Source organism: Accipiter gentilis, chromosome 8 (assembly GCF_929443795.1).
Source record: "Accipiter gentilis chromosome 8, bAccGen1.1, whole genome shotgun sequence".
NCBI classification, from domain to species: Eukaryota; Metazoa; Chordata; class Aves; order Accipitriformes; family Accipitridae; genus Astur; species Astur gentilis.
In genome coordinates, this window is record NC_064887.1 from 38,269,361 (window position 1) to 38,293,194 (window position 23,834).

The 23,834-nt window shown below is 59.5% G+C and overlaps 4 protein-coding genes across 6 annotated transcripts; 3 read left to right on the forward strand and 1 right to left on the reverse strand.

Annotated features, from left to right (window-relative positions):
- The first annotated feature begins 1,215 nt into the window (after positions 1–1,215).
- On the forward strand, positions 1,216–12,246 carry KANK3 (KN motif and ankyrin repeat domains 3). Of its 3 annotated transcripts, none has more exons than XM_049809082.1 (11): positions 1,216–1,335; positions 6,343–6,417; positions 6,720–8,432; positions 8,676–8,775; positions 8,924–9,130; positions 9,678–9,765; positions 10,120–10,339; positions 10,699–10,841; positions 11,143–11,343; positions 11,434–11,532; positions 11,782–12,246. In XM_049809082.1, exons 2-11 carry the CDS (start codon positions 6,381–6,383, stop codon positions 11,836–11,838), a joined length of 2,865 nt encoding a protein of 954 aa, XP_049665039.1. In that variant the 5' UTR covers positions 1,216–1,335; positions 6,343–6,380; the 3' UTR covers positions 11,839–12,246. The 3 variants fall into 3 exon arrangements, with proteins under 3 accessions (XP_049665039.1, XP_049665041.1, XP_049665040.1); XM_049809084.1 differs by having other exon boundaries at positions 11,785–12,246; XM_049809083.1 differs by having other exon boundaries at positions 1,216–1,330.
- A 2,929-nt stretch (positions 12,247–15,175) lies between these two features.
- Positions 15,176–15,808, reverse strand: RPS28 (ribosomal protein S28). The gene is made up of 4 exons (XM_049809104.1): positions 15,717–15,808; positions 15,587–15,634; positions 15,381–15,507; positions 15,176–15,295 (listed from the first exon to the last, which is right to left on the reverse strand). Exons 1-3 carry the CDS (start codon positions 15,753–15,755, stop codon positions 15,385–15,387), a joined length of 210 nt encoding a protein of 69 aa, XP_049665061.1. The 5' UTR covers positions 15,756–15,808; the 3' UTR covers positions 15,176–15,295; positions 15,381–15,384.
- Positions 15,809–15,883: 75 nt separating this feature from the next.
- Positions 15,884–16,952, forward strand: NDUFA7 (NADH:ubiquinone oxidoreductase subunit A7). Its single transcript, XM_049808775.1, has 4 exons — positions 15,884–15,964; positions 16,131–16,180; positions 16,264–16,413; positions 16,706–16,952. The coding sequence occupies exons 1-4, from the start codon at positions 15,914–15,916 to the stop codon at positions 16,800–16,802; spliced, it is 348 nt and encodes a 115-aa protein (XP_049664732.1). The 5' UTR covers positions 15,884–15,913; the 3' UTR covers positions 16,803–16,952.
- Positions 16,953–17,707: 755 nt separating this feature from the next.
- On the forward strand, positions 17,708–20,356 carry CD320 (CD320 molecule). Its single transcript, XM_049808774.1, is given in 5 exon segments — positions 17,708–17,874; positions 18,137–18,346; positions 19,347–19,424; positions 19,777–19,904; positions 19,907–20,356. Coding segments are annotated over 5 exon segments (750 nt in total). The 5' UTR covers positions 17,708–17,777; the 3' UTR covers positions 20,144–20,356.
- The last annotated feature ends 3,478 nt before the right edge of the window (positions 20,357–23,834 follow it).

A 23,834-nucleotide genomic window follows, 5' to 3' on the forward strand; every position in this document is an offset into this window, starting at 1 on the left:
TTAGGGCTATTAAGGTACTTCCGTCCGGATGCAAACCCTTTCTCAGGAAGTCCCGAAGCTGCCAGGCGGCAGCTGGGCGGGATGCTGGGAAGCACATCTTGTTTCTCCTGCTCTTCCCGTGAGTAGCATTACAGAAGAGCCGGCCGTGGAAAAATACCCGCGGGGTTCAGCAGCTGAAAAGGAAAGAAAAAGAAGCAAAAATCTTTGCTGAGGGTTTCAGCGTTGAAAGGGGTTGGAGCGGTTAGTGAGGGCAAGTTTAAGGTGTGAAACTGCCAGGGGTCCCTGCGGGATGGAGGGCGGCCCAGACCTCAGCGGCTGAGCGACCGACACGCGAAGCAGGCGGGGAAGAAAGCTGGCAAGAAAAGGAAACAAACAGCCTGCTGCTGGGACGAGGGAGGGCTGCCAAAAACCTAGCGGGGCCAGGACCGGGGAGGCCAACCGGGGCGAGCGGCACAGGGCTCCCGGCCATGGGTGGGACGAGGGCAGGCGGCACGCAAGACCACAGGGACAGGCAGGCTGCGGGGGGGCTGTGCTGGGGGGAGGATGGCAGGGCAGAGAGCTGGACCCCAGCCACCCGTGGGCCCCTGGCCAGCAGTGGTGCTGAGCTTGGGGCAGGGGATCCCCCAGCGTCGGGGTGACATGGTCAGGGGATCCCCCCCCCCTTTCTCCAGGGTGACCATTCCTGAGGTGAGCAGGGTAGGGACGTCCCCATCCCCAGGGTGACTGGAGTAGGGGCTCCTCATCCCCAGGGGTAACCAGGACAGGGGATCCCCCATCCCCAGAGTGGTCGGGGCAGGGGACCCCCCCATCCCCAGGGGTAATAACTAGGGCAGGAGATCCCCCATCCCTGGGGTGACTGGGGCAGGGGACAGCACCCTTCCTGGGCTCACTGGGACAAGGGACACCCCATCCCCAGGGTAACCAGGACAGGGGACCCCCGGGGCGACCAGAGCAGGGGACAAACACCCCCCCCCCTCTTCCTGGGCTCACTGGGACACCCCTTCCCCCCAGGGGACTGGGACCGGGGGGGAGCGGAGACAGGGACCCCCCCACACACCTCGGTGGGACCTCCGTGCCAGGGGTGAGCGGGGATCCCGCCGCCGGTGAACACCGTCCCGGGGGCGGTGCCCGTCCCGGCCGGGGCCCGGGGGCGATCGTCTCCCGCCCCCGCCCCGCCCCGGCCCGTTCCCGCCCGGCCCCGCTGCCGACCCGCCCTCGGCCCGGGGCTGCGGCGGGCAGCGCTGCCCGGCGCCGCGGTGCAGCCCAGAGCCGCCGGGCCCGGGACGGCGGCCGCGAGCTGGGGCCCGGCTGCAGCCCAGACTCCCGGTCGGTAAGGTGAGGGCCGGCGGGGACGGGACGGGACGGGACGGGATGGGATGGCGGGGTCCGGCAGACAGCGGCGGTTCCGGCTCCGGGAGCGGCTCCGGCTCCGGGAGCGGCTCCGGCGGCGGCGGGGCGGAGGCTCGTCCCGGTGGCGGCGCCTCGCAGGGCCTCCGGAGCCGCCGCCGCCGCCCGGGGCCCGCCGAAGGAGTCGCTCCGGAGCCCCCCGCGGCCGCGCCGGGACCGCCGAGGGGGCTCCGCCCGGGCGGCACCGGCACCGGGAGCGGGACTTCTGCCCGCACCCGGGAGCTGCCGGTACCGGCGCCGGGCGGGGCTGCCCACCCCCGGCCGGCGGAGGCGGAGAGTCCCCGGGGGGGGTCTCCTGGGTCGGCGGCGGCCGCCCCGACGTGCAGGGGCGTGCAGGGTGTTGGGGGTGCTGGGGGGCTCCCGGGGGCGCTGGGGACCCACAAGGTTGCGGGGGGGCTCGCCGGGGTGCTGGGGACCTGTTACGGTTGGGGGTGCTGTGGAGCACCCGATGGGACAGGGGGACCCACAGGGCTGGGGGTGCTGCAGACACCGCAGGGCACTGGGGACCTGCAGGACTGGAGATGCTGGGGGGCACCCCGGGGTGCTGGGGCTCCTCAGGGCTCGAGGTGCTGCAGGATCCCCAGGGTGCTGGGGACCCACAGGGCTGGGGGTGTGGTAGGGCACCCTAGGCTGCCGCAAGCCCCTCTGGGGTGCTGGAGTGCACGTGGGGTGCTGCGGGGTTCAGGGTGCTCCCTGCGTGCACATGGGGAACCTGCCATGGGGCTGTGCCCGGCGCTGTGCCTGTGCGCCCCGGGTGCAAATTTAACAATTTCATCCCCAAGCACCTCCATGCAGCAGGGCGATCCCAGGCCTTTGGGGCTCGTTGCTGACTCTGTGTGTTGTCACCAGCCCTGAGGGAATCAGGGAGGTGTTTGTTGGTGGAAAGTGCTGGTGGGCAGCTGCAGTGAGGGTGCGGGACAAGTGGTAGATGTTTTCTAGTGGAGATACAGGAGCCCTATACAGCTGTAGCTGTGACAGGACACGTAGAGCTGATCCCCATGTGAGTCCGTCTGCGTACAGACTGTGCGCCTGTTGTCCAGGTGTTGTGCGAGCTCGGGGAGGTCCCCAGGGTGCTGGAGTGGGTTGCAGATCCTAAGCAGCCCCTGCAGCCTCCCAACCGACCGGGCCGACAATGACGACAGCTCCAGAAATAACAGCCCAACCCTGAGGTTAGGCTGCTGAGAAGATTGAAGCGTTTCCCCTTCCCTCTCTGGGTCAGCGCCGGCGCACCCACCCGCACAGGATCCAGCTTCTCCAGGAGCAGCCCCAGCCTGGATAGCACGGCCGAGGTGGCCTGGGCGAGCGGGTGCAGGGACAGCAGGTGGCACGGAGCATGGGCCATCCCGTACTGGCAGGGGATGGGGACAGGATGGGTGGCTGGGAAGGTGTGATGAGCCTTGGATACCTCCCATCTGCGCCCATCCTGCAGCGCTGGCGGGTGACACTGCCGGTGACGGGCACCCACGACCTGGACCGTGTGAGAAGCCCGAATCCTGGCAGGTCACTAGCAACGGAGGAAGCCGTGTGCTTGCTCAGTGGTTTCCCTTTAACTTTGGAACAGCCTCGGTCCCGAGCTTCGGGGCTTATCGCCTGCACGCAGCTTCAGGGAAGCGTGCCTTGCTGAGATAAATCAAGTCGCACTGGCCAGGGCTGCTCTGGACTCTGTTCTTCTCACATTCCTCATGACCTCAGTATTTTGGCTCGGGAGGAGAGCAGGGGAGAGCCTTCCCCGTGTCCGGCCCCGGCCACGCCAGTGGAGTGGCTTGGGCTGCACAGCGGCGCGTGGCCGAGCCGGGGGGGGGGCTGCCCCGCTTGTGCCTCTGGCAAGGGAAAAGCCCAAAGGAGTCCAGAGCTTTAAAAATAGCTCCCCCAGGCCTGTCCCCTGCCAAACAGGGGCTTGGGGTCCCAGAGGGAGGATCACCCCGTGGACCATGAGGCCAGGGGTCCCAGAGTGTTGGTTGGGCCTGGGGCATGGATACTGGATGGCACCCGAGCTGTGCCCAGGCTGCCCTGTCCCTGACATGGCTTTTTATTGTAATTGAGAGGAGCGGCTCCAGTTTTGGCCCCAAGTTTCCTGTGTTGGCATCAGTACGACAGCAAGAGGGGGAAATAGAAGTGCGAGACTAGGGCGAAGTGTAGTCCTGCCTCCACCGGGACAACGGTCCCTGCGCATCCTCCTCCTCCTCCTCTTGCTGCCAAGCCTCCCCAGCAGCGCTTCGCTTTGTACCATCCTTGCTTTTCTGCAGAAACACCGGGGCTAGAAATAATGCTTCCATTTCTTCTGAAGGAAGCTGGGATCATGCAGGGTGCCCTGCCTGCAGCACCCAGGGGTCCCTGTGCCCAGCCCTGGCAGCACTAAACCCTGGTGCCCAGGGGAGCGGCCGACGCTGCCAAAAATCAGCCTTTGGCACCAAAGTGGCCGGCACGGTCCTCCCCGTCGGGACTTCAGCCCAGGTGGAGAGCGGCTTCTCTTTGAACCGGTGCCGTGGTGATGCCGGCCGGCCGGGGACAAGGCTGGCTTTGTGTGGCCAAGTCCCGGCAGGTGCCAGCGGTGGCTGGGCCGAGGGCGAGGGGACTTAACCCTCTCGCTGCTGCTGCGTGCCGGGACCGTCTGCCTCCATTGCTAATCCTTGTCGGCTCAAATCCAGCCTGCCACTCACCTCACCTCGACGCTCAGCCCAGCCTGCCGGCAGCCCAGGGGCAGTTTGCACATTGTGGGCTCCCCAGAGGGATTTACACATCGCGGGGATCCCGGGACAGTTTGCACGTGGTTGGGAGCCTGCAGGTCCCATCGCCTGGCCCGGGCCTTTGTTTCGGAGCTGGGTGAAGGCAGAAGCTCCTGCCCTGGGTCCAGCCCATCCCATCGGACCAAAAGTAATGGGGGCCAAGAGCCGCAGGGGAGCTGCGGGACGATCTTCCCCCCAGTTTTGGGGACGGCAGCACAGCTGCCCAGTTGACAGCAGCTGCTGGTGTCAGCTTGAAGGGTCAGGACGAGGTGGCAGGGGCGACAAGCAGTGTGTCCCTGGGTTAGCGGAGGGGACAGCAGGGCAGTACTGGCAGAAAGGGCACCTTTGCCACAGGCGGGAGGAGCGGTGTGGGAGACCTCCTGGCAGGGTCCCGGCGGAGGCGGCTTTTCCTGGCTCGGCCCCAGGCAGGACAATACCCAGCCGGGCGGCGGAAGGGAGCTGACGGCTGCTTCCCCCAAGGAAACACACCCGCTGGCTCTGGCTCCTGTTGCTCTCCCTCTTCCTCCCGTTTGATTTACGGCATGCGCGGAGCCCGGTGGGAAGTTTGCCCTGGCCCCGGCGCTGTTTAATTACCTGCAGCGAGGGCTGTGCGGAGGAGGAAGCCGGCTGCTTCCTGGGGCAGGAGGGATTAGGCGAGGCAAGGGATGCGTGGACCCTTTTAGGTATGAAGCCAGTGGCATGGGAATGGTGGGGTGCCAGCATGGAGCCGGGATGTTCCCAAGGGATGTGGAAGGGGTGCTGTCATGGAGCTGCCCCGTCGCCTGGGTGCCCAGCCTGAGCCTGGCCCGGGTCTGCCTGCAGCACAGCTGCTGCCCCGGCTTCTGGCAGTTGCGTGGTCAGGGCGAGCCATGGGCTGGTGGCCACGGTGGCCCAGCCAGGGCTGGGGAGCAGCAGGTGGCATCGTTGTGGGCAGCGGGTGCAAGCCGGCGGCTGTCACATCTTCCCCAAGCTGGGCCGGGTGACAGGGGCAGCTGCAGCATCTCCGCTAGAAAAGTCTGGATCCTCTGGTTCTCACAGACAGAGGATTTGGGGATGGATGCGGGTGTTTCTCTCTGCAGCCGAGGCCAGATCTTGTGCTGTTCTCTGCGCGGCGCTGAGCCTCAGCTTCCCTCAGGGTTGTGCCTGAGCTTCCTTTTCTCTGCGGCATGCCTCCTCCCCTGCTTTCTTCTGAAAATAGCCTGGTGCCAAATGCTTTGCCCGCCGACAGCTGCGCAGCCCCGTGGCCACCTGCAGCCCGTGGGCAGGGACCAGGCGGGTCCCTGGAGGGTGACACCATGTGCAGCAGCAGTGGGGACTCGGGGGGGCTGGGGGGTGGGGGGGTTGTGTCTGTTTGCCCTGTCCCAATCCCGCCAGGAGCATTTCCCACCTGGACCCTGGCACCCAGATGCTGCCAGATGTTGTGGCAGGTCCCAGCTGAACTCGCACAGCTGGCAGCACCCCCAGCCGTGAGCTCACCCCTGGACCGCAGCCGCATCCCTCTGGCTCTCCTCCAGCGTGCCCGTGCCTGGCTCCTGGGAAAACCAGGCTCCCATTTCATTCCCCCTCGCCTCCCACCATGCCTTATCCTGCATTATCAACAGGGAAAAGCAGCCAGGTTCCTCCTAGGGGTCACCGGCCCTCGAGACACCCCTGAGGCAGGGATGGGCAGCACAGAGCACCCAGAGCCCACGCAGCGCAGGCAGCGAGGCCAGACATCACACCCAGCGACTGATGGGTGCTGGCAGCTGCCTGCGGTCACGTGGCTTTGCAAAAGCATCGTTTCCCTTCATCCAAAGCAAACTTCTCCACTGAGAATCGCACCCGTAAAGGCTGCAGCCTCTTTTTTTTTTTTTTTTTTTTTTTTTCCACCCCGCTCCCCAACGCAGCTGAGCTCTGACTCATGACTCTGCACCCTCAGAGCTGGCAGCGTGACCACCGCGGCCATCCCAGCCCGGGCTGCGAAGCATTCCTTAAATGTACAAACAATTCCCAGCCCCGCAGGCAGTGCCGCACTTGCCTGCCCGGCCACCGGCTTGAGCTTCAGCCCCACGGCACCAAGGCTGGAGGGAGGCAAAGGGGGCCTGGCGGATGGTGGGGGGGCAGCTGTGGGGTGCCTCCTGGGTGGGGGGCAGTGGTTTGCAGACACATGGGGCTCACCGGCCCCCCCGTTTACAGGGTTTCACCAGACGTGGCCCCATTGTTGTTGCAGGTTGCTGGTTCCCTGGTCAGCAGCATCCCGGGGAGAAGATGGCTCAGCCTGCACCCCTGAACCAGAACCTCCCAGGTAAAGGGACCGGGGTTGTCACCAGGCAGGAGCGGTGGAAGGAGCGTGAGGGGAATGGCTGAGCTTTCCTGTCCTGTCCCAGTGGGTTTCCTCAACCCCAGCACTGACCCCGGCAGAGAGTGGGTGCCCTGTGACACTCAACGGCACCGAGGGTGCCGGGGACGGGCCATCCGCTGGGCTCACTGCCAGCAGCATCACAGCAGGGAGCGGGGCTGCAGGCTGCAAATCCCAGTATAATGAAGCTGGGAAATCCTTCCTGTCTCCACTGGGTCCCTGCCTAACCATCCCTGCTTCTCTTGCAGATCTTGGGGGCCCATTCTTGTACCGGGACCAGGATGATGGGGAGAAGAGCTCATATTCAGTGGAAACCCCCTACGGCTTCCTCCTGGACCTGGATTTCCTGAAATATGTCAATGACATCGAAAGTGGCCAAACACTCAAGAAAGTGCCGCTGCCTCGCAGGGCGAAAGGGGCCCGGCAGCCACCCAGTGCCCTGCGCAGCCCCAGCAGCCACGCCAGCGCCTGGACCTCCACCGAGTCCCTCGCCTCCACGGCCAGCGAGGAGGGCAGGACCGCGCTGCTGCTGTCCCCGCGTGGCCGGGCACCCCTGGAGCCCCTGAGCAAGCCAACCTCCCACCCCGTCTCACCGCCACCGCCGGTGCGGCTGCTCCCACCTCCCACCCGCAAGTGCCTCATGAGAAACCCACGGGTGGAGAAGACCTTGCTGGAGACGAGCAGGAGGCTGGAGCAGGAGCAGGGCCATTTGCAGGATATCGGTGGTCTCTCCCGCAGCGGTCCGCCGGGTGCCCCGAGTCAGCCGTCCCCCTGGGTGCCGGCGGGCACCGAGGGCCAGGCAGGCTGGGGACGGGCAAGCCCCGGCAGCTCAGGGCGCAGCACACCGGCGGCGGGGCTCAGCGCCGCACCGTTGCAGCACGTGCGGGAGCAGATGGCCACAGCCCTGCGGCAGCTCCGGGACCTGGAGGAGCAGGTGAAAACCATCCCCCTCCTGGAGATGCAGATCTGCGAGCTGAAGAGGGAGAAGGCGAAGCTGATGGAGAAGCTGTCGGCAGAGCCCGGCGAGGCTTTTGGCCACCCCCCTGGCTCCGAGGTGGTGACGGGGGGTGAGGAGCCTACCCGAGCGGGGCCGGAGAGCGAAACGGAGCTGGCAAAGGGGCGAGTGAGCAAGGTCGCGGAGCTGAGGAAGCTGACGGAGAAGCTGGCCGTGCCGGAGCGGGGCGGCAGGGTTTGGTCGGGCAGGAGCCCCAGGGCTGCCGAGAGGCTGTGCCGCTCCGTGGCGGTGGGCGAGGACCGGGCCATGACCGACGTGGTCTTCTACTACCGGTCACAGCGGGACGGCAGCGATGTGCCGGACAGCGGGGTGAGGGAGCGCAGAGATGCGGCCGTCTGGGTGCTGGAGTCCTCGCTGGGGCTGACCAGCGAGGCAGAGCGGGAGCTGGAGCTGCTGCAGCAGACAGTGGGACACCAGAAGGAGGTGATCGCTCTGATGGAGGGGCACCTGCAGGAGGCCACTCGGGAGCTGGAGGAGCTGCGGCTGGAGGTGTGCGCCCGCCGGCCCCGCCGGCGGGTGGACAAGGAGGTGACGGCCAAGCCGCAGGTGGCCGAGGCGGTGGTGGAGGCGGCGGTGGTGACGCAGAACCGGGCGGCTGGCGACCCCCTGGAGACTGCAGAGGCGAGCGTGGAGTGCTGCCCGCCAACCATCTGCGTCGGGGTGGGCTGCCGCCCCGACGGGCGGGACGTGGCGGTCGGACCCGATTCGGCCGGCAGGTGCAAAGACAAGGGCAGCCAGACCGACGTGGGTGGCACCGTCCCAGCGTGCGAGATGGAGCCCGGTGCGGGCCGTGCCCCGAGTAGCCCCTCAGCACAGGGCACAGGAGCAATAGGGGGGACGTCCCAGGGCAGCCCGGTCCCCAGGGCAGCCACGCCAGAGACAACGCACAGCGGCCGGGACCCGTCTGCGGCGCAGGATGCTGGAGCTGCCCCGAGCCCTGCATCTGGTGAGTTGTCACTGGGGATGACACCAGGGTCTGGGCTGGGACGTTCCTGTGGGAAGGGAGAGGGTGTCCGTGTTGGGGACAGCGCCCGCAGGGCCAGTGCTACCTGTGTCACAGCAGCAACCCGCACTCTGCCCACGTCCCTTCCATGCCCACCCGGGAGTCTGGTGGGTTTGGGGTGCCCAGGCAGCGCCAGGGGAGAGGTTCCTGCTCGCTGACCCCTGACACCCATCTCTCTACCCCCAGGAGCCCTGAAGTCCATCATGAAGAAGCGGGATGGTCCCCCCCGGAGTGAGGCCAACGGCAGCAAGAAGAGCCTGCAGTTTGTGGGCGTGCTGAACGGGGAGTACGTGCCGAGGGGCTCCTGCCACACGCCTGGGCCAGCCCCGGCCCCCAGCATCTCCATCCTGGACTGGGGGCAGTGGCAATGAGGGGGGACCTGTAGGGGACCAGCTGGGTGCCATGTTGCCACTGAGCATCCTCCCTCTGTGCAGGTATGAGAGCACATCCAGTGAGGAGGAGGAGGAGGAGGAAGAAGGAGACAGCTCCTCTGAGAAGGCTTCAGCCGACAGCTCCAACAGCGAGGAGCTGGGGGACACTGAAACCTCGGATGAGGAGGCTGAGGAAGGCGAGCGTGAGCCAGGACAGGAGTGTGAGGGGGCCGGCGTGACCCTGCCGGAGCCCCCCGAGGTAAAGGAGAAGTAAGTGCCGATGGGGAAGGCTCCCTCACCCCATGCAGCTGGGAGCCACGGGCTGGCACCAGCCCTGCTGACTCGGGGCATCTACCCCGGTTTGGGTGTAGCCGATGGGAAAAACACATTCAGCTCCTGCAGAAACCATTTGGCAGGAAAAAAATCCTTCCAGCTTCTTGGGTCTGCTAAGGAAAGGATGAGACCGAGGCCCCAGATGCCTTTTTCCAGAAGAAAGTTTGGAGAGGGACAAAAAAAAAAAACCAACCAACAGCCCTTAATAGCATTTTTCAACAAAAGGAAAAAATTTGGCCTAAAAGTGGGTAAATCATGCCTGAGCATATCCATGTAAGGCTTGGTTCAGTGGGGGTTTGCAGAGGCTGAAGTTGCCGGGGTGCAGCCACCGGGCTGGACATTGCACCATGGGGAGCTCGTGGAGGCTCACAGGCATCGGGGAGAGGAGCAAAGGCTCCGCAGGGGGGACTCCAGGTGCCCCTTGCCGGTGCGGTTTTGGTGGGGCAATGCAGCCCCACCGCAGACGCCCTCATGCTCTCCCCAGGTTCGAGCTGAGCCCCAGGATGCGGGAGGCCTGCCTCATCGTCAAGACCCACCTGGGCCACCCCAGTGCCACCAAGAGCAAAGAGGTGGTGAGTGGGGTGCTGCGGGTGGGATGGCTCACCCAGCCCCTGCCGGGGTCCCCCCTGAGGCTGGCCCTCCCCAAAGATGGGCCAGCAAAGCACCTTCCCCCAAAACACAGCCCTTTGCTCCAGGCTTTATCCCAGATACCCCAAAACCCACGTGAACTCAGTTCGGGCCATCCCAGCATGATTTTGGGGTTTCAGGGTCCTGCCTTCCCCCAGTTCCCTCTGGAGCAGCATTTCTGCTCCGCACTGGGGCCAGCAGCAGCAGGGTGGGTGCTGGAGTTGGGGGAAGGGGCTGTGCAGAGGCTTGGGGGGGTGTGGAGCCATGGTCCCCAGCTCAGCCCCATCCACTGCCCGCAGCTTGCCAGCAGCAGCCTGGTCCTGCAGGAGTGGTTCCGTCTGTCCAGCCAGAAGTCATCCATCCCCGACACGGTCGCCAACCACCTCCTGGCCTTTGCCGAGGTCTCGCCAGCTCTCCTGGCCCACGTGGTGAACCTGGCAGATGGGAACGGCAACACGGCCCTGCACTACAGCGTCTCCCACTCCAACTTCCACATCGTGAGGCTGCTGCTGGACACGGGTCAGTGCCCCCCATCCCCAGAAACGTCCCCCTGCCACCATCCCACTCTGTACCCCACGTCACGTCCTGGCCCTGCAAGGCATGGGGCAAGGTGCCGGCAGCAGAGGGGCAGGGAGAACTGCCCTGGGCTGTGTCCGTGCATAGGTTGGGGGGTGGGGTGGGGGGGGGTGAGCAGCCACACCAGCCCTTTGGGAGCCCAGATTTGATGTGGGGGGACCCATCAGTAGGTCTGTGCCCACGGGGCTTTGGGATGGCTCACAGCACCCTGGGCAGGGCAGGAGCCAGGCGCATGGCTCAGTCTGTGCCTCCCACCAGCCCCACAGCACCCTGAGCCCCCCTGACTCTGCCCATCCCCGCAGGGGTCTGTAACGTGGACCACCAGAACAAAGCCGGCTATACAGCTCTCATGCTGGCAGCACTGGCGGCCGTTGAGCAGGAGGATGACATGAACGTGGTCAGGAGGCTCTTCAGCATGGGCAATGTCAACGCCAAGGCCAGCCAGGTTGGTGTGGGTTGGGGGCCACCATGGCCTGTCCCTCTCCCCCCCATCCCCAAGCAGCAGCCAGGGCCACACTTGGCTCCTCCAAGGGAGGACTGTGGCTCCAAAACCTGGAGGGGCTGGTATATGAGGAGGGCATCACATTAGGAGCTCCTGCTGCCTGGCATCAGGGCTCTCAGGTCTCACCCACATGTAATCTCCAGTCAGGGAGGTGCTCAGAGACTATGTGGGCACTGGGGACAGCGGGAAGAGCAGGTGGCACAGTCGGGGTGGGAGCAGCCTGGCAGCATCCCTTGTGTCGCAGGCTGGCCAGACGGCGCTGATGCTGGCCGTCAGCCACGGCCGGCAGGAGATGGTGGAAGCCCTGCTCGCCTGCGGAGCCGACGTGAACCTGCAGGATGAGGAGGGCTCGACCGCGCTGATGTGCGCCTGCGAGCATGGCCGCGTGGAGACAGTGAAGCTGCTGCTGGCTCAGCCCACCTGCAACATCTCCATCGTGGACAGCGTAAGCCTCTACCGCTGGGACCTGGGGATGCTCGCCCACCCCACATCCTGTCCCCAAACCTCTTCCCAAGTGCTCTCCCTTCTTTTTTAGGATGGGAACAATGCTGTTGCCATCGCACTGGAGGCTGGCCACAGCAACATCGCCGTGCTCCTCTATGCCCACCTCAACGGCACGAAGGCGCAGCTGCCCGTGAGTACTGCAGCCCTCCCCTCCTGCCACCTGTCCCACACAAGGGCCATGGAGGTGGCCCCATGGTGGGGGGGACAGGGCTGTGACACAGATAATGCTCCCCAGGAAGGGGCTGCAGGGGTGAGAGCAGAGCATCCCAGGCATCACGTTTGGTGCATCTTCAGTAGCAGGGAATCAGCCTGGCTGGCCCTGACCAGGAGTTGCCAGAGGGGTCTCTGGTGACATTTCATGACTCTGTTCTCTCTGCAGCAGGGGACATCACTGACAGCCACGAAGAGCCCTGGGAGCCCCAAAAAACCAAATTAGAGTGATCTTCGGATCCAGCCAGGGGTCAGCTGTGTGCCAGCCAGCCACCATCAGCACTGGGCTGTAATTTATGTCCCCTTGCCTGCCACTCCTTTGCGTGCGGAATCGCTCTCTGTGGCTGCAGATGCTTTAATTCTCCTGTCAATAGAGCAGGCACCATCCCTGGGACTCGCTCACCTGCCTCTACTGCTGGAAGCAGCCCATGCACAGCCACCTCACTCCAAATGACAGAGGAGCCAAGCATCCAGTGACCTCAGGGTGGGAAATGCAGCGAGCAGAAGCCAGCCCCATCCCCTTAGCTCCCCATCAGCCCTGCTCTCTGCCATGACCGCTGGAGCTGCACCACCTAGGAGCCCTCTGCAAGTCGTTAACTCACTGGAACAGCACAAAACAAACCAGAAATAGCACCTGGTTTCTGCTCTCTTAGCCAGCTCCTGGCAGCTCCAGGAAGGCAGCGGAGCTGGCGACAGGGAGCAGGGCTGGAGGAGGGTGAGCATCAGCTCCTGGACCCCGCTGTACTGCGTGGTACCGGCAGGGAAGAGGTGCTCAGCAGGAGAGTCCTGTGCAGTGATGGTAGAGGGGACACAAATGAGCTGGTTAACACTGCCTCAGACGCAGGCTGGGAGCACTTCCAGACTGAAATACTCGCCCTTCTTTTCTGGCATTTCCTTTCCTGGCTGAAATCTGAATTTTTTCTAGCACAAGCACACAAAGCAAAAATATTATATTGCTCAGTCAAAGGATGGAGTGCAACATGAAATCACTTGGTGGTTTGATTTGCTCAGTGGGAGCAAAACTTCTGGGCACTCAGGGCTGCAGCCAAGCTGACAGAAGGGGGCCAAGAGCCATGAACGCCTTTAGGGACTGAGACTGCACCCCATAACCCCACACAGGGAACAGGGACCTTCTTCCAAGGGAAAGATAGCAATTACCTCCTAAACATTTCCCATTTTAAACAGTCTTATAGCCGCTGTGAAGGCAACCAGAGCCCACAACCAAGTCCCTCTCTGCCCACTTCCCTTCCCAAAGGGGAGGAGAGCAGCTGAGGATAGCTCCAGAAAAAAAACGAGATCGGCAAGAAGAGCTCAGAGAGAGCCTAGGGCCCATGGAGATGGATGCGTATGTCAGAAGACGTGTGTATGTCTGTGCGAGCGTGCGTGCACCAGGCAGGGTGGGAACAGATAAGGTAAGGACTAAGTATCAGGAGGAAAAAGGCTTTTGCATGTGAAGCCAGCTCTGCTCTGAATCCTTCACAAAGGTAACGCGTATCACGGCCCCAGTTCTGCTCCTTGGCCCAGCCTTTCTCACCATCACTCCTGCCCCACCAAGGCCTGGTCTGAGCCATACTGCAAGCTGGGAAATGCTCTCCAAGAAACTTGTTCTAGGCAACACGCTGCTGTCCTCGCAGTGGGCCTGTTTCAGCTTTGCACTGAAGTTAATATACAATGCTCACAGCCACTCTCTAGTACACTATTCTCTATGTATTCCATACTCACTGCTTTGGTCTCACAGGTTTGTTTACTGATATTTTAATACTGATGTTTATTTTTAAGATATAAATAAATTTTAAAGTAAAATTATTTTGAAACATTACAGTCACCATCCATGGGCAGTCTCCTGCCTCCTTGTCTGGCTCAAGATAAAAACCCCAGAACAGCTTCAACAGAGGGACAGCCTGGCACAGCCCTCACCCTGAGCAGGTGCCCACATGTTTCAATTAATTCCCTGCAAGTTTATGAACTGGCTACATCCATGAGTCTGGTTTTCTTCCAGCTGAACTGTCCCAGTCAGGTGCTGTGGTATCTTCTGGCCTGTTTCACTTCACAGGACCAAGCAGGATGCTGGGACCAGACGTAGCGGACCAGATGTAGCCCTTCACTACCCTTGGTTCACACTGGTGCTCTGATACTAAGCTGCATTATTAAAGGGCAATCATCAGATTGTATCCCCACTCTCAAAGTCACCTTCCTCATGTGGCCAAGGGCCACGCTGACCCCACAGGGATATTAGGGAAGGGCTACAGCTGCTCTGAGCCACCCCTGCTACAACTTTACCTCTCTGGCCACTGACCCACAGCTGATGCCTCCTGTCTCAGTCACTCAGCACAGTCAGGGCTGGCAGCTGCCACAGCAAATGCTCTTTGGTCATTGCTAAAGCTGTACAGGGAACAAACAGCAGCCAAAGAAGTAAACTCTGAGGGGGACTTCTTGCGCTCATAGCTAGTAGTTCCCAAGAACTCTGCTGTGTCACACGAATCAGGGGAGCACAGACTCACCCAATGCTCTGAAAACTGAAACACCACCAAAGAATCAAGAACTATATAAAGCAACAGTACAACCATATTTTGACAAGGGCTTTCTCCAGAGCACAAAATCCACTTCAGGCTGCCCATGAACTGACCAGGGCACAACTAACACCCACAGGAGGGGAAAAAAACCCACAAACACTCTTTCAACATGAACCCTGGCAGCAATTCTCACTGTCTGCCTAAGTTCAGTGATTTGAACATCTATTCCAGAAGTGCTCTCCTCAGCTTTAGGATACTCAAACCCTTTATCCCTTCTGCCACTAAAGTGCCTTAAGCAAGTTCAGGACATTGAAGGATGAAGAACACTCCCATCAGAGACCACAGGATCAGGAGCTGCAGACCTGACTTGGTTCAAACACAGCACAAAGCAGTATCACTCTATTACCAGATGGAAAATACCAGTACTTAAAAACCAGCCCTTGAACTGTGACAGTTTTCAGGCTCATTCCTAATCCTTTCACCCTTAGTTTTACTTTATGTAACTGCCTAAACCAGTAAATCTTTCTAGCTGATTGTGTGGCGGCAGGGAAAGCCGAGGAAGAAAACAAGTGAGACTGATTTACTAACTCCTTTCAGGGGAGAGAGACATGAGCACTCGCTCTCTGTGGGCGACTGCCAGGAAAGACAGCAGCATTTATAGAATAGCTTACTGAAGACAGAAAGACAGAAGCAGCACGCTATTGCTTTGCAACCGGGTACAACGCTTGACTTTCAACTTGCCATTAAATTCCACAGAAGTCCAGTAAGTTGTTTAGCAGTGCCACTTCACTGGTTACCTACAGAAAAACGCTTACCGGAAAGGTCAGGATTAAGCCTACTGTAATCAAAACAGGGAGCTATTTTTGTTGTGACAGGTTAATAAAAACACGGGAACACAGTAGTAGTATGATGAAGGCATTACATGTAACCCCAGCAAGAAGCAGCGTGTGCTTGTCCCTCAGCTGAGCCCAACGACAAAGGGCAGGGGCATAAGCGCTGTGACAAACCGCGGCACTCGCGCGTTCAAGAAGTGAGACCCGGGCAAGGGACCACTGGACAAACCCTTTATTGCAGTAACGCCACCGCCACACTCCTCTCCAGCCACAGCCGGCGCCTGGCCCAGCAGATACCGACCAACCGCTCCGAGGAAAGGCCGGCAGGCTTCATCATCTGCAAGAGAACAGCACAGGCCACGCCGGTTTAGAGGCGGCCGAGGCTCCGCTCCCCACTCCCCGGGCTGCCCCCGGGGCCTCACCGGCTCAGCGCAGCCGCCGGGCCTCACGCTCCGACTCCAGCAGGGTGAGGACGTCGCCTTCGCGCACCGGTCCCTTCACGTTGCGGATGATGGAGCGGCTCGTATCGTCCATGAACTCCACACGTACCTGCGGGACGGGACGGGGTCAGCCCGGCCCGGCAGCACCGCTCCCCCCGCTCAGGCCCGGCCTAGTCCGGCCCACCCACCTGCGTGCACTGTCCCTGGGAGCCGGTCCGGCCCAGCACCTTGGTTACCTGCGAGGACAGAGCAGAGGGTGAGCGCACGGTCCCCGGTCCCGGTCCCCCCCCCCTCCCCGCCTCAGCCCCGCGCCCCCACCCTGGCCAGCTTGATGGGCTGCACGCGGCTCGTGTCCATGGCGGCTCCGTGACACACAGGAAGGGGGGAAGGCCCCGCCCCGCGCCATTTTATGGAGCGCCAAGTCTCGCGAGAGTCTCGCGAGGCTCCCGCCCCGCGCGCTCCCGCCACACACACACACACACACCCGCCCCCCCCTGTCCTTCACAGCGGCCAAGATGGCGACGGCCACTCGCCTCATCCAGCGCTTCCGTAATTTCTTAGCGGGGGTAAGGGCGGTCACGGCTCCCAGCGCTGCCGGGAGTACCGGGTGCTGCGCACCCCGCGGGCCGCTGCCCTGCGCCGGCGGCTCGGACGAGCCGCCGGCGCAGGGCAGCGGCCCGCGGGGTGCGCAGCGCCCGGCTCCGTGTGAGACGCTGTCGCCTCGCTTTGCAGCGGGACCTCCAGGCCAAGCTGTCGCTGCGCTACACGGAGATCTCCAAGAGGTGCCGGCGGGGCTGGGCTGCGGGCTTCGGCTGAGGCTCGCCGGCCGCTCCTGACCTTCGGGAACCGTTCGTTCTCTGTGTAGAAGCCAGCCGCCGCCTCGGCTCCCGGTGGGTCCCAGTCACAGGTTCGCCAATAACTATTACTGCACCCGGGACGGGCGCCGAGAGTCTCTGCCGCCCATCGTGGTCGTGGCAGCGCAGAAAACCCTCGCTGCGGGGGCTCAAGCTGGCAGGTAGGTCTGACCTGGTCAGCGCTGCGGCTGCTGTGGGAGCTGAGCGGGTTTAAGCCTTGTTTGATTTACACCAGAAACGCAGAACTCTTCCAGTAAGCGGTGTGGGATTTCCCAGGTTGGTAGAAGAATGCTGAACTAATTCTTTGTGTCTGTGTCTTCTCCTGAGTGAGGTGGCTGGAAGTTGACTCAACAGACCCCTCTAGCGCTAGTACAACCTGTACTCCTGATTAAGTCTGAGTCTGATTTTCACAGCGTTACTAAAGCCTCTTCTCTCTTCCTTCTTCAACCCCAGTTCAGGCTCTGCAGTGACAACGGCTGAGAAAAAACCGGTGACACCAGGACCAGTACTTAAGAAGTGGGAAATTTCAAAAGACCAGCCCTATTTGTGAGAAATAAGTATGACAAGGCTGGATGTGCAGGTCACAGTGCGTTACAAAGCAGTACTCTAGTGCCTGTGGTGGATTTTGCTACAGTGATGCTGTGGGGAACTTATCCTAGTGCTGCTGATGCATGACTAATAAATGTATTTAAAGCTCTGATTATCCCCCCCATCTTGTCTGTTCTATTTGAGTTATCCAAATTACTACTCTTGAATATTGTTTTGGGTGTAAGTTTTTCTTGAGGGAATAGCAGTGTAGTATGTGCCTTCGAGCTCAGGCTGAGCAGATTTGTAAGCTGCAGCCGAGATACCACCACTTAAGGACACACCCGAGCCAAAAAGGGCCCGATGCTCTGACTCTGTGGTGAGAGAGATGACTTAAGTGGCCTGTGGCACTCTTGCCACAAGTGCCCTGTGTCCTGGTCAGGCTGCCCTGCTGCAGCTACAACCTTTCTGGATGCTGAGCCGCTGTAGTTCGGTCCCTCCCCAGCGACAGTGGGTCACCTGGGCTCAGGCTGTGCTTGCAGCGAGCTACGCTCATCATTTCTCAGCGGCCGGCCAGAGCGTACGCCTGTTTCCAGAGGACGCCGGGGCAGTGGCAGTGCCGATGGAGTCAGGCCGAGCCTTTCCGCAGCCGGCGGCCTGCCAGCAGCCGTTCTACCCCTGCTGCCTCAAGGGGAAAGGGTAAAACTCACGGAGAGAAGCAGGGGCGGTGGGAGGCGCAGCTCGGCTCTGCGGCGGCCGAGGCCGAAGCGAGCTGGCGGGGAACGGGACAGGCCCGGCCGCGGCCCTTGCCCCGCCCCCAGCCGGTGGAGGGTCCCGGGGGGAAGGGCGGGGCCTCCTCAAGGGCACGCGCCTGCGCCCCGCCCTCCCGGGGCACCCCCATTGGTGGCGGGCATGCCCGCGCGCGTGCGCTCTACCAGCGCGCGGCCGGCTTTATAGGAGCGCGGCGGCACCGGGTCCTACCGGTGTGGGGACCCGCGGTATGGCGGTGCTGCCGGTACTGCCGGTGTTGCTGGTGCTGCCGGTGCTGCCGCTGCCGGTGCCACCGCTCCCGTCGCCGCCGCTCCCGCCAGAGAACGGTGAGGGAAGGGGGGGCGGGGCCGGGCGCGCGCGCGCCTTCGGCCTCAACGTATCTCGGTTGTGCCTATTGGCTCCCCGCGCACGCCCTTCGCTCTCATTGGCTGCTGCGCTCGTACGCCCTGCGCGCCGGCTCACCTCAGCGAGGGGCTTTGGGGGGGGGAGTGGGGGTCCCGGTGGGCAGCGGCGGCGGGGCCGGGGCCGGGGCGGGCGGAGATGCCCTGGCTCCCCCGCGGCTCCTCACCCGCTGTCCGCTCCCCCCAGCATCCCTGTCCGGCTGCCCCCCGGGCCTGTTCCAGTGCAAGCCCGGCGACCCCTGCTTCCGCCTGGAGTGGATCTGCGATGGGCATCCCGACTGCGAGGACGAGAGGGACGAGCAGGACTGCGGGACGGACACCCCGGCGGAGCCGAGCCCTGACGGCTTTTGGGTGACCCCACCGCGGAGCTCGGCCGTGCTGCCCACCGGCAGCGCAGGTAGGGGGCCGCGGCCCCTTCAGTCGGCCGGGGGCGGGGCGGTGGGCTGAGCCCCGGCTGGCGGCGGCCGTGCTCGGGGGTGATAACCCCGGCTGAAGCCTTTCTTTCACCTCTGTCGTGCCAAGCCTCTCCGAGACAGTTGGGTTCCTCGCAACTTGCTTCGGGCAGAGGAAGCACTGTAGGGTTAGCCCCACCTTAAGCTTCCTCCTGTGGAGACGGTTTTTAAACACCTCGGGGCTCCCTCGGGAAGTGCCTTTGAAGTGCCTTCTTCCATAACATGCAATTCTGGCTGCTTCCTTCCAAGAAGCCAGTGACACTGGAGTCTCTGTCCACCCTTCTGAGCTGCTCTGATCTCTGGGGAGCGGGCAGGTTGAAGGGAAAAGGATGGGGGAAGCACTTCAGGGCTGTGCGGGCAGGATCGGAGCAGCAGACAGTGATATCTGTCAAGCTGAAGGGTGTGTCTGCATCCCCGGGACTGTTTGTGTCTGCTGCTCTGCTCTGAGATGCTCTGAAGCTTCCTTTGTCACAGACCTGTTGGCTGAGGTGCTTGAAAGTGCTGTTCCACCTTCCCTTACCCCAGGTGTCTCTGTGGTGTCTGGGAGCTGAAGCACTGTGGATGTGGAGGGGAGGTAGACTACTGCAGGCGTGAGAGACTGTATTTGGATTTGATGCCTGCACCAACTCAGTTGACAGGTGGCGAGTTGAGCTGTGTTTTGGTTGTACCTGGGTCTCCTGAGTGCCACGAGGAGAGGTTAGAATGCTGTAGCTGCAGCTGGGAGACTTCCCAGCTTTTCCTGTTACGCATTTCCAGTAGGACTTTTTTCCTCTGATGTGGGCTAATCACAGTAACGGCAGATAAGGTTTTGCTTAAATTGAAAAAAGCCTGTTGGTATGCTTGAGGTGAACAGGGAACCCAGCCAGGTTTGGATCGGAGACTGCTTTGAATGCTGACCATAAGGTGAGTTGGAAGCCTGATGGACTTCCTGCTCTTTCCTTGCAGAAGCTTCAGCTACGCCTGTGCTTGGGGGCTCTGTGCCATCGAGGAGTCAAGGCCGCAGGTGGATCTTGATTATTGCAGGTATGTGAGATTCAGAGTGCTGCACATGGTCTTGGTCCTGGCTTGGGCTATAAATTGAGTTTCCAGATGGAGTTAATTACAGACCTGTATCAGCAACTGCTTTCATTGGGATGGGAGGGCTAGGGGAGGCCTTACACCACAGCTTAATTATTCCTCTGACTTGTACACTCTATGTCCTTGGAAAGGCCATTCCATGCAATCTGGCGCTAACTCACTTCTTCTCTGTCCTTTATCCTTGAGGGAAGCTGCTGGTCTCTAGCTGTTGGCTAATGCTGTTGAGCAGCACAGCCCAGTACTGATGTCCAGACCAGGTGCTGTGAGTGGTCCTCTGCTTGTGCACTTTCCTCTCTAGTGCTCCTGAGCATCTTGGTAGCTGTGGGTTCTATTCCTGTGTGGAGCCTGTCCAAAGCAAAAAGCAGATCTGACATCTTCAGTCTTGAAAAAGCATCCAGGGAACAGCTGATGCCTGACAAGAGCCAGACAGGCTCATTTCCCTGAATGGTAAGTTTCTTGCACCCCGTGCACCCTGTATGCATGAGGGAGAAATGCCTTCTTGCCCGGTGTTTCTAGCCTCTAGAGCTTTCCCCTCTGGGAGCAGCTTTTCCCAGCTGTTCCTGCTGCTGGTCAGTCACATGCTTGGGGTTTCAGTCTGCTCTGAAGCAACAGAACTCTCCCCTTACCTTCCTTCCTTGCAATCAGGTATGAAGGCTCTTACTTGACTGCAGGGACAGCTGCACAGCCTAATCTGAGAAGATGCTGGCTTCTTTTGATAGTGATGTGCTGGCCACTGTCCTTCCTGTGCTGCCAAGGATACTGAGCATTCATGCTAAGATACTAATCTGGTGTGGGTTGTTTTACTCCACTTTGCACAAACTGAAGTCAGACCAGGTTTTTGCTCAAAGGACTGTCAATAACCAGGTGTTTTTCTGTTCTTGAAACAGAGGTCTTTACCATGAGGTGAGAAGATGGGACTAGCCTGGTCTCCCTACTGCTCACCACAGAGGCTGACTGAATTGGACATAAACTCTCAAATCTGGGTTATTACACTGGAATAACAAGAGAATGCTCCCCTTGGAAATGGGTCTTAGATTGTGGGACTACTTTGGCTCTGGAAATAGCACAGGACCTACCCTGGTGCTGTGAAATCACCCGTCACAAAGGTGGTAGAAATTTCTTCATTGTTCTTGCCTCCAGGCGTTGTTAATGCTAATTCTCACCAGTGTGGCCTTGGGCCCAAAGATTTTATTCTCCATGAAATGACAGATGCTAGGTGCTATTCAACTGTTTCCTTCCACTTCCAGCCAAGAGACTTTTTTCACTTGCCCCATTCTTCCCCCTGGATTTTGTCAGGGAATAGGGGCTTTCTCATCTGTTTCAGTAGGAGCTCACTGACTCCACACAGATCAGATGTATACTCCATGTTTGCACTAGTGTTTTGATGCTGCTCAGTCTGAGGTACAGGAAGCTTTTACTGACAGGTCAACCCCAGGAGTGAAAGTTAAAAAGCTTCCTGTCTGCTCTGGCTTTGCTGCGCTGTTACCTGAAGTCAGCGTGGGGCAAGCAGCTTCTCAGCACACTCCCTTCCAGCAAGGATCTCCGCCCTTTGCAGAACTGCACTTTCCACCCCAGTGCTGAACCCTGGATGTTGCTTCTCTTAAAACTGTTAATGGTGTCTTCCTTAAAACTGTTTTGATATGAGTGGTGTCCCTCAAGGGTCTGTACTGGGACCAATGCTATTTAATATCATCATCAGTGGCATGTATAGTGGGATTGAGTGGACCCTCAGCAAGTCTGCATATGAGACCAACCTGAGTGGTGCAGTTGATTCATTTGGGGGAGGGGATGCCATCCAGAGGGACCTTCAGGCTGGAGGAGTGGGCCCGTGTGAACTCCATGAATTTCAACAAGGCCAAGTGCAAGGTCCTGCACCTGGGTCAGGGCAATTCCTAGAGAAGAGAAGGCTCCAGTGAGACCTTATTGTGTCTTTTCAATATACAAAGGAAGCTTGTAAGAAAGATGGAGAGAGGCTTTCTACCAAGGCCTGTAGTGACAGGACAAGGGGTGACAGTTATAAACTGAAAGAGGGTAGATTTAGATTGGACATAGGGAAGAAATGTTTTACGATGAGGGTGGTGAAACACTGCAACAGGTTGCCAGAGAAGTTTTGGGTGCTGCATCATTGGAAGTGTTCAAGGTCAGGTTGGACAGGGCTGTGAGCAACCTGATCTAGCAAAAGATGTCTCTGCCCATGGCAAGGGGGTTAGAAATAGATGATCTTTAAAGGTCCCTTCCAACCCAAACTATTCTGTGTTTCTACTGAGGTTTTGAGTGTTTGGCTTTTTTTTTTTTTTTTTTTCTTTCTCCCAGCTTGAAATAACTCATGTCTTGGATCAAACACTGTCTGTGCATTGTGACGTGTGTAGCTTTTTCCAAATGGCTGAGTGCTGTACACTTTTCAGAAGAACTGGCAGCCCAGGGAGGAAATCACTGACCAGTGCCTCTAGTTCAGTGTTGACCACATACTCCTTGCACAAGTGTTCACTAAGTGCAAAGAAGATAGAAAGCTGCTGCTTAGGCTGCTGATCTCTGTGCCTTAAAGGTCAGAACTTGGCTTGCCAAGCAGACACCGGTCATCAGCCTTAAAGCAGGAGTCTTCCACTCCTGGACAGTGTGTGTGTGCTGCTATACCCTACAGGAGAAACTTCTGTATGTGGTATGAAGTACTGAGTTATTCCAAGAAGTTATTTGCAAGGGTGCACACAACATTGCTTCTGTTTCCATAGGGACAAGTGGAAATAGCTGTTGGCGAATGACACGTGGGAATAAAGAATGTGAAACTAATGAGTTCTGGATTTTTAATTTTTCTTGGATTTGTGCATTTCCTTGAATGCTGTAGTCAGGAGGCCAGGAGCTGCATCGCCTTTGGATTGTCACATCCTGGAAAAGAGGACTTATGGTGGGTGGGCTGGCACGGGCAGATAGGGAAAGCAAGTGCTGCTGTGTCTTCCCAGGACTGAAATGACTCTAGCACACATCAGCTGTAATAGAAAAAATGAAATACGGGGAGCAGAGTGTGTGAAGACGAGAAACAGCTGGCATTGGCACCAGAGGTGCTACTGCAGAATAGATAAGTGGAAAGCTTAGCCAAGAGCAAGGTGAAAAACTTAAGACTTCCTGAACTTGTTCCTTCTTCATTAGAGCAAGTGCAAGGAGTGGGGTGCCCAGCAGAGTGGGAAGGTGCTTCAGAAATCCCAGCAGGACAGGGCTGAGCTACAGCTGATAGAAGTGCTTGTGCTGTCAGGGCCATGTGGCAGAGGTCAGCTGTCACCAGCCTGTCCCAGATCATCCTCTTAGCTCGAGCTGCTGAGCTGAGACATGCTGTTCCTGTCACATGGGGCCAAGTCCCTTGCTCTGTGTGATGGGGAGCAAGGCCGGTGGGTAAACTCAGCAGCTGCAGCCTCTTCCCCCTGCAAGACCATGCAGGTTTTGCTTACTGATCCCTGGGCTGAGTGTTTCAGGGCTGAAACAAACACATTTTTCTGGGTCTTGTGCCAAAACTTGGGGCCATGTTTGTGACAGCAATTTCCCTTCCTCTGTCTGGTGCCAGAAGCATTTTTGTTGTCCTAATCCCCAGGCTCAGAGACTTCAATTGTAGTGAAGCTTGAGCTGCTTTTCAGCCTAGGAGCAGCTTTGTGTTCCAGGTTTCTATATTTAATTAGATCAGTTCATGGAAATCAATGTGATATTTTACATGGTGAGGTAGGGTTGTGTTCCAGCGTAAGACATCAAAGGTTGGCCCATTTAATTTTGGTTCCCCTTTTACTTGCTAATCCAAAGGATTATTTCCTCCTCTTCAGCTCCTATAGTTCAGGGGAACTTTTACTGCATACTTGCATTTCCAGTGTCCCCTTCTATGTTCCTGCCCCTGCTTGTGGGAGTAATGGGGCTGAAGGCCGGTGTATGAGCAGGTGGCACAGTGCAGCAGCAATCTGTCATGTTGGGGATCCGCTTGGGCACTGCATGGAAGGTCAGATGGCTCCTTCACCTATTCACCTGTAAATCTGTGCTGTGGGGTTTTGAGGCATGAGCTGGGAAGTAACAACCGTTTCCCTTCTTTGGGCTATGAGAGCTGATGGAGCAGGGGCAGCTGCATTAGCATTCGTGTGCTTAATGAATGACTGGTGCCAAGAGCAGCATCTGTTGTGGGGGTACAAAGCTGATACAAATCCTGTATACCTGCACTTTTCTGTGCTTGGCAAGGGAGGTCTTTCAGGGTTAAATCAAGGCAAGTTCATGCTCTCTTTTCAACTTGCTATCGTGGGTGCCCTCCTTGGAAACAGGCTAGCGTGTGACAAATGCAGACAGCTAATAAGAACAGAGTAAGGAAAAAGAGGAGTGCAGAGCTGGAAA

Coding starts and splice junctions, on each gene's coding strand:
- KANK3 (XM_049809082.1), top strand. CDS start 6,381: ATGGCTCAGCCTGCACCCCTGAACCAGAACCTCCCAG. Junction 8,776..8,923: donor GTGGGCGTGCTGAACGGGGA/GTACGTGCCGAG, acceptor CCCTCTGTGCAG/GTATGAGAGCACATCCAGTG. Junction 11,344..11,433: donor ACATCTCCATCGTGGACAGC/GTAAGCCTCTAC, acceptor CTTCTTTTTTAG/GATGGGAACAATGCTGTTGC.
- RPS28 (XM_049809104.1), bottom strand. CDS start 15,755: ATGGACACGAGCCGCGTGCAGCCCATCAAGCTGGCCAGG. Junction 15,635..15,716: donor AGCCCATCAAGCTGGCCAGG/GTGGGGGCGCGG, acceptor CTGTCCTCGCAG/GTAACCAAGGTGCTGGGCCG. Junction 15,508..15,586: donor CCCAGGGACAGTGCACGCAG/GTGGGTGGGCCG, acceptor CCCGTCCCGCAG/GTACGTGTGGAGTTCATGGA.
- NDUFA7 (XM_049808775.1), top strand. CDS start 15,914: ATGGCGACGGCCACTCGCCTCATCCAGCGCTTCCGTAATTTCTTAGCG. Junction 15,965..16,130: donor TCCGTAATTTCTTAGCGGGG/GTAAGGGCGGTC, acceptor CTCGCTTTGCAG/CGGGACCTCCAGGCCAAGCT. Junction 16,181..16,263: donor TACACGGAGATCTCCAAGAG/GTGCCGGCGGGG, acceptor TTCTCTGTGTAG/AAGCCAGCCGCCGCCTCGGC.